Source organism: Protomyctophum bolini, assembly GCF_963924005.1.
Source record: "Protomyctophum bolini genome assembly, chromosome: 5".
Classification (NCBI taxonomy): Eukaryota; Metazoa; Chordata; class Actinopteri; order Myctophiformes; family Myctophidae; genus Protomyctophum; species Protomyctophum bolini.
In genome coordinates, this window is record NC_137866.1 from 15,391,397 (window position 1) to 15,400,085 (window position 8,689).

Consider the following 8,689-nt stretch of genomic DNA (forward strand, 5'->3'; position numbering starts at 1 on the left):
ACAGCCGGTCCCGGCTTAATGCCCACTTTACACGGAACAGGTGGCCAGCTTTTGCAGTTGCAGATATGACATTTATCACTGTGTGAACACCTATCTTTGCCACTGAGTGCCGACAAATGAAAAGCTGTGAAGCAGAAATCTCCCCCAAACCCGTATACCAACCCCTCAGCAAGTCAAACAGACTTTGGTACTATGCTCCACTGCACTGGACCGACCGCTTATCAACTGGTATAACTTGTACAGGCACTGCCAACAGACTTTGGTACTATCCTCCACTGCACTGGACCGACCGCTTATCAACCGGTAACTTGTACAGGCTTTCGAGGTGGAGCCTGGGCCCCAAAAACTCGATCCACCTCGACACTTCCATGGCCTGCCCATTATTCCTAAGCCAATAATTTGATTATTGGCTCATATTATCCCCATGAATTCAAGGCTTCATGGGGTGTGTAATTAATAGAAAACAAGTTGTTTTTGGGGGGAGAACTATCCCTTTAAGGTCCTGCTTGGGCACATGGAGTATAGGAGCAGGTCATGTTAAGGCTCAATGTAGCTTAAAACACGTCGCGGGTTCGACTCCCGATCCCGACGGCCTATTGGTGTCTGTCACTCCCCATTTCCTGTCATCCTACTGCCGCGAACCGCCTCTGAAAACGTTCTGTGCCAGGGACCCCCGTAAGACCATGTTTGTTAAAATCTTTCAAGAATCGCACATCTACAAGTTCACTAAAGCGTCACATGGCGAATGGCTGACTAATAAAAATAGGGCTTAATCGTTAATCGGCTTAAACCTCCTGGAACCCCCCTCAAGGCCCCCCCCAGGATAGAGAGTATCAATGGAACATTCTCATGGCAGGGACACAAGTGAGAAAGCGCAAATGCAAATTCAATTAATTCTATGCACAGAGTTTGCCTATGATCTAATCTGCTGCTAATTTATTCCCATTCTCTTCGCCTTCATCCCACCTGTTCCTAATTCTGCCCTGGTTTTCCAGAGCTGCCGCGCGCACACAGCCAGCCGCCACAGCTCTCCCTCTCTCGTTCCACAGGCGCAGTACTGTAAAGATTCTATTTCATCTGGCCAATTGGCCCGGATTTATGACTTATTTTGTTATTCTCCGCGTACTTAACAAGATTTCCCGGCAAGCCTAATCATACTTTCATTGCTGTTCTTTTTTCTTTCTTTTTTGTTTTTTTTTCTGTTCCGACTCTCAACTCGCGAGTCTGAAATATCGCTCGCGGGAGCTACCGTTTCATATGTCAAGTCCATAAACACGGGCGCAGTTAAAGCATTTAGACCGGGACAGCATCTGTGTCATTTTACATTTTAACCACTTTAACCGTCCATCGGTTATTCCAAAAAATTGCAGATCTACAACATCATAGCGCGTCACTTCGTGCCAATCTAGATCCATGCACTTTCACATTTTTTGCGAAATCATGAAAATGTGTGCAAATCTTCATTTAATTTTGAGATGGCCAAATTCATATAATTTTGGGGCTCCTTCACATTTGAGCACCACTGACATAGAAACACGTTTTTTCAGAAACCTCATAGGATAATCGGCCTGCAGTTCTCAATGGGTTAAAGCAGTGCAGCGCGGCCATATTGAGGGTAAAAGATATTTATATGCAAGGGGATTAAAAGGGAGCGTCGCGCCACACTAAAAAGTGTCCCCCCACAGTTCACAGTACGGTTAGCGTAACGTGGCGCGCTGCGGGCAGCACGGTGCCCCACAACAGAAATGCCAAGACTTATTAGTTTGCCCTTGTAAAGTCAGCCCAGTGTTTCAGATGTAAAGTCAGCCCAGTGTTTCACTTCATAACACCGTGCTGTAGTAGTAGCTGTTATAACGTTCAGGAGAGGTTTCCCTCTACAGGGGTAAGCCTGTGGAAAAGAGTCTGGAAGCCATTAAACACGCATCATATCATCACCCTCTGTCTGACTGGGATGCTCTTGTTTCTGTCTCTGTGTCTCTCTCTCTCTCTGTGTGTCTCTCTCTCTCTCTCTCTCTCTCTCTCTCTCTCTCTCTCTCTCTCTCTCTCTCTCTCTCTCTCTCTCTCTCTCTCTGTGTCTCTCTCTCTCTCTCCCTCTCCCTCTCCCTCTCCCTCTCCCTCTCCCTCTCCCTCTCCCTCTCCCTCTCCCTCTCCCTCTCCCTCTCTCTATCTCTCTCCCTCTCCCTCTCCCTCTCTCTCTCTCTGCTGTAATATTATCTGATGACACAGAGCCAGGTGTAATGATGAGGACAAAGTGATGCCAAATTTGTGCTCGTTTTAAGCCCTGATTTATACAGTAAATATGACGCGATGCGTTTGAGTTTTTGGGTCGACACATTCCGGGGCAGGACGACCTTTGTATATGACAATGCATGAATGGAGCTTATAATGCATTCTTTTGTGTCAGGTCCAGATGTATGCATCATAACTTGGCATTGACAGATTTCAGAGATGTCTGTGCAAGGTATAGTATAGCCTATATAGCTGGAACAAGCCATTGCTTTGAAGACGACATAGTTGCTGCATGACATGCTGCATTTTAGGGGGAAATAATATTTACATATTTACATAGCCTAATATGACATACATGTATAAGGTGCTGTAAAACATGGGTTCCCAAAGTGGGGTCCGGGGACCCACAGGGGTCCAGGGGGTCCCCACCTAAATGATAGTTTGTAACCAAATGGACCCTTATGGATCTGTAACTCAGAGAGTGTACAAATGGACCCTAACAGGTCCATTTGGTTCCATTTGTATACACTCTCAGAGTTAAATTAACATTGATTTTACAATATACATTGGGGTAGAAATGCCAATAAATGGGGCCACGTAGCCGAATTCAGGTCAAACCGGAGGCCCTTGAAATAAAAATGGTTGACAATCACTGCTAGAGCCGTAAACAGCTTCTCTTATGGGGGTCCTTGGCATATATTTTCAATTTGGGGGTCCTTGACATGAGAAAGTTTGGTAACCGCTGTTGTAAAGTAACAATGTAATTCAGGTGTGTACTGTGGATGAAAACTTTCTTTAGGGGTGTGCCCTGAGACAAAAAATGTTTGAGAACGTCTGTTGTACGCAGAGAGAGAAAGTGGAACAGTCCACAGGCTAAAAAAGATGAGTTATGTCCTCTCCAGTCAGCGACGTGTGTGTGGAGGTGACCTGGGACGGGTTATGGGGTCAAACCTCCGAGTGCGCCGGGACCGCCAACACACACCTGCTGCCAGCTGCCTTAAGCCACTGAGTCAAAGGTAAGGAATCCTCCTTCTACAGGCCTCACCTGGGCCGTGAAGGACCACAACACCCAGAGACAATAAATCCACCCTGACACTCCCCTTTCACACGCTGCAAAGACGTGTGAAATGTGTGTGAAATGTGTGTGAAATGTGTGTGTGCGTGCATGCGTGCATGTACTTGCATTGCTATAGTACAAAAGTCTTCGCAAGTACACTGTGACATCTTGTGAGGTCCTTTCCTGGTCCTCACAATCAACAACAGTTGCTGTTCTGTGGTTAAAAACATAGAGTTAAAGTTAAGGCGTACAATTAGGAGAACATTCAGTTTGGGGTTATGATTACGTTAGGATAGGATAGTTTTTCCCTACAGCCTCCATGACCTTGCATGGGGATGGAAAGGCTAAAGTACAGTATGTAATAGATAGCATATAATTACATAGCATTCTATAGTGTTTACTTATAGTTTAATTGTACGGACATTCTTAGTTTACTTTTGATCCTAGTATTTCTATGCATTTGATGCGTTATCACGCTTACTGTAATTCACTCTGGAGTAAGAGCGCCTGTTAAATGCCTAAAATGTACTTGTAAATTGTTTAGGGGTTGCGGTTTTAGAGTTATATACCTCATGTGTATTCATAAATACAGTAGTTGCATGCATGTTGTTGCATGTCGAAAATACCGCCTGGACTACAAGCTCACCTTGCGACGATGTGAGCTTGTAGAACGTCGATGTCCTTAGAAGTATAGCAATGCAGACAAGTGTGTGTGTGTACGGTATGTGTGTGCGCGCCCACAGGTGTGCGTGTGTGTGTGTGTGTGTGCGTGTGTGTGTGTGTGCGTGTGTGTGTGTGTGTTTCATACTATAGGGGGATCCCCGATGCATGCTCGGCTCCTATTTGGACAGCGAGCAGCAGAAAGATGTAGAAGGGTTTAGGACATGTAATGGTGCATATCAGATAGAACAGACACGCCATTTGAGTGGAAATCCCCCCCTGACTTAACCTAAACCCGCCTCCTCGTACCGCAGGTACAAAACACATGCACACACGCACGCACGCACACGGGGACTCTTTTTGGCTTCTTGCACAAAGTGAGGAATTCCCCCAATCAGTACCTCTGGGGAGAACAATAGCGGAGTGATGACTTTATGGTGAATGTGAAAGAACAAGAAGCCGTATTGGCAGAGCGGCGGAGAGGAGAGGAGAGGAGAGGAGAGAGGAGAGGAGAGGAGAGGAGAGGAGAGGAGAGGAGAGGAGAGGAGAGGAGAGGAGAGGAGAGGAGAGGAGAGGAGAGGAGAGGAGAGGAGAGGAGAGGAGAGGAAGCCCCGTGACATACTGCTTCAAACACATCTGCTGCATGGCCTGGAGGGATGGATGGTATGGCTGTTCCATCTGCTTGGAAAGGTCTCTGTGCCATCAGGGTTTGGCCAGTGGGCGCCTCAGAATACTTTGATAACGTTTGGAATTCATCGATATCACTTCAGTTTAAGCCATTTAGATCTGAGACCAGATTCTACAAAATGTCTTCTAAATCATGAGAGTTTTCTGAAAAATGTCGTTCTCAAACATTTTCATGTCAAGCTATTTCTCAATAGCTAAAGTACAACATAATCCTTAAAACACCAAAAGGGGTTCCCGTCCTGTTACATTTTCACCAGAAAGTGTCTCTGTAAACGATACAGAGACACCTCCCTGACAATATTCTCAGAGACAGTTTGTTTATTTTTGGATCACAATGCTTATTTTAAAGAAACCCAATGTTATTCTGCGTTGAGAAAATACTTCCGTGATACCAGGGGGGGATGAGCGAGTCATGTGAGGCCTTCTGTGTTTTATATGGCTGGAAATCCAACGTTTGAACATTTCTGAAGAAATGTTCTTAAATACTGACATGTCCAGAATAGGTTGATGATAAACATTACAACATTCAAATAATGGGAGTATAACATTTAAACAGAACCGGGTTACACCACATCGACTACAAACCTATGTCAGACATACAGCAACACACGCTCACACGCATGCACGCACAGACGCACACAGAGACATACCCACCTGCAGCACACACACATGCATGCATGCACGCACGTACACACAGACACGCTCTCCCTGGAACTGTGTTCAAACGAGGACACGTTTAAGTTTTTAGTTCCCGAGGGCTGCATGGTTTGGAATCTGCTATTATTGAGACACCGACTGAGAGACAGACGTGTGTATGAGAAGACAGAACGTTACATACACTAACCTCACACACAAATCACACCAATCAAAAACACTCGTTTGGCAGCTCTCCCCCCCCCCCACCCCCCCACTCCCCGGGGGCCGCTTATCTAAATGATATGAATAACTGTAAGTTGGCAGGGAGTATGAATGTGGAGGAGAGGAGAGGAGAGGAGAGGAGAGGAGAGGAGAGGAGAGGAGAGGAGAGGAGAGGAGAGGAGAGGAGAGGAGAGGAGTGGAGAGGAGAGGAGAGGAGAGGAGAGGAGAGGAGAGGAGAGGAGAGGAGAGGAGAGGAGAGGAGAGGAGAGGAGAGGAGAGGAGTACTCCACTACATCTCAGAGACAACTATTGTAAATGTTTCTGCACTACAATAATGTGAAAACTAAACTACCGGTAACTTTTAAGATGTTTAATATCATACAAAACATACATTATCCACTTCAGCAGTCTATTTATCTATTTGAAAATAGCCGATATATATACAAGGCAGCTCACAGCATGTCGCAATGCCACACACTGTGAGCTTGTAGATTTGCTATTGTTAAAAACGTTTTGTATTCATTTTAAACTTGTGAAACGGTACTTTTGCGTGCGTGCGTGCGCGCGTGCGTGCATACGTGCGTGCATACGTGCGTACGTGCGTGCGTACGTGCATGCCTGCGGTGGTTTCAGCGCAGCGGGATGATAGATGTGTAATGGTGTCAGTTCAAGCAGTACGGAGCAGAGACGGCCCATAGCACACCAACCTGTGTAAACATTCACGTGTGTACACGGTGTGTGTGTATGTGTGTGTGCGCACTGTACATGTACATGTGTGCACGCGAGTGTGTGCGTATGAATGCATGTGTATGTACGTGTGTGTGTTTGCATTACTATTGTGAGAGTCAAATGTCCCCACGAGTACAGTAGAATTTGAGAAATAACAATATAATTGTGACAAGAAAAGCGACCGAAGGTCACTTTGAAACTTTTACTATGAAATTCTGCATCTCGCGTCCGTCACACCAATCCATCATGCCTTGTGACATCACGTGACATCATGGAGGCCCTTAACGCCTCCATATATGGTCACGCCTGATGACATCACGCCTCGTGACACGTCATGCCACCAAATATGGCCATCTCCATATTTGAAGATCCCGCCACTGACCTCATCTAACCCTGGATAGCCATACATGGAGAAGACTGATCACCCCCTAGATCTGCATATGGAGCCGGCCAGCAACTCATTCCATTATGTTGATCTGACCCCCCATGCCAAATCACGTCTGCCGTCTTTTCCTTTGGGCCTTTCCCTTCAGGGGTCGCCACAGCAAATCATCTGCATCCACCTCACCCTGTCCTCTGACTCCTCTTCTCTCACACCAGCTAACTTCTTGTCCTCTTTGACTAAATCTTCTCTTTGGTCTCCCTCTATAGAGCGTCGCAGTCCCGCCCCCTCGAGAGACCCGGAAAATAATTTCCCGTTCATTTTCCTCATAGACTTTTCAAAAAGTATTAATTACGACATTTCACTTCCACGTTTCCGCCGTGGACAAAGCCAACACTTTTTTTGTTGTTTTTCTTCTTTGTAATTATTTGTTTGGTCCAAAATATTGTGTTTGTTGTCATGATTTGTCACGACGGCTTTGTACGACGCTTAAAAAGGTCTTTAAATAAATACTTTTTGAAATGTCTATGGGGAAAATGCATTGGGAATTATTTCCTGGGCCTGGCGTCGTCATGAAAGGGGGCGAGACTGCGATGCTCTCTATAGGCCTCCAGCCTGGCAGTTCCAACCTCAACTTCCACTATCCCAACCATCTCAGTCCCAACCTCAACGTCCACTATCCCAACCATCTCAGTTCCAACCTCAACGTCCACTATCCCAACCATCTCAGTTCCAACCTCAACGTCCACTATCCCAACCATCTCAGTTCCAACCTCAACGTCCACTATCCCAACCATCTCAGTTCCAACCTCAACGTCCACTATCCCAACCATCTCAGTTCCAACCTCAACGTCCACTATCCCAACCATCTCAGTGCCAACCTCAACGTCCACTATCCCAACCATCTCAGTTCCAACCTCAACGTCCACTATCCCAACCATCTCAGTTCCAACCTCAACGTCCACTATCCCAACCATCTCAGTCAGGCCTCTCATGGCTTCATCTCCAAAACATCATACATGTGCTGTCCCTCTGATGTACTCAATGTATTCAATCAATGAAAAACAGACTCACCTGCTCCTGGGGGGGCTGCCTGTGGTTGGTGTGGTGGTGGTGGTGGGCCGGGGGGCTGTGAGGAGGGCCCCCCCTGTTTGGCATGGGCAGGCTGCGGTGGTGGTGCTGCTGCGTAGGGGGCGGGGGGTGGTGGTGCTGCTGCGTAGGGGGCGGGGGGTGCGGGTGGTGCTGCGTAGGGGGCGGGGGGTGCTGCTGCGCAGGGGGGTGGTGGTGCTGCTGCGTAGGAGGCGGGGGGTGGTGCTGGGCGGGGGGCGGGGGGTATGGATGGTGCTGCGGGTGGTGCTGGTGAGGAAGAGGAAGGTGGTGCAGGTCTTCCTCCTCGTAGCCGTCGGAGATCAGCTTCAGCCTGCTCTGCGTCTGCAATGCATGGTGGGAAACAGAGGGTTTAATTTTGATTGTTAGTTTTAGTCATACTCGTTTTCTTTAGATACAATTTAATTTGGTTTTAGTGTTATGTTAGTCACCTGAAACGTCGACTAAACTTTTAGTAGTTTTAATAAATGTACAGTTTATTTTCTTGATGAAAATGTATTTCGGCGGGCTTTGATGGCGTCGCTCCACCCGTTTAGAATGTTATCAACCTATAATCACCAGCATGTTTTTATCAAGACCATGCATTGCAGCCAGTCTGGACATTTCCTCATACCGCCTACCGCCAGTAGGCGAACTAGTTAATGTGGAAGTGAAAATACTGCCGCCGAAACGAAAACATAGTGAAACTGACTTACCGGTACATGTCCGGTTACGACTGATATGAGGTTAAGGGAATTATGTTGCCGGTTAAGACTGATATGAGGTTATGGGAATTACGTGGCAGTTTAAGACTGAGGTTAGGGTTAGAGTTAGCCATGACGGTTAGTAACAGTCGGACAACGCAACCAACTCATGCCAGGCCATGGCTGACAACAACGAGTGGAAATCCACTCCATACTGGCTGCATTGCATGGTGTCCAGCACGGCTGATGACGGATCCGAAACCACTCGTCGTAATGCCTGATTTTACACTTGGTTGC

The 8,689-nt window shown here is 46.9% G+C and overlaps 1 protein-coding gene across 1 annotated transcript in view; it reads right to left on the reverse strand.

Moving 5' to 3' along the window:
- Nucleotides 1–7,672: 7,672 nt before the first annotated feature.
- The window catches only part of LOC308314967 (ERC protein 2-like), a gene marked incomplete at both ends in the record, with an annotated part of 254,270 nt that continues 253,253 nt past the window's right edge, over nt 7,673–8,689 (reverse strand). The window contains 2 exons of the mRNA XM_080762791.1: nt 7,673–7,784; nt 7,819–8,033. Of these exons, the coding sequence (XP_080618917.1) occupies nt 7,673–7,784; nt 7,819–8,033 (327 nt within the window). The remainder of the gene's footprint in view (nt 7,785–7,818; nt 8,034–8,689) is intronic.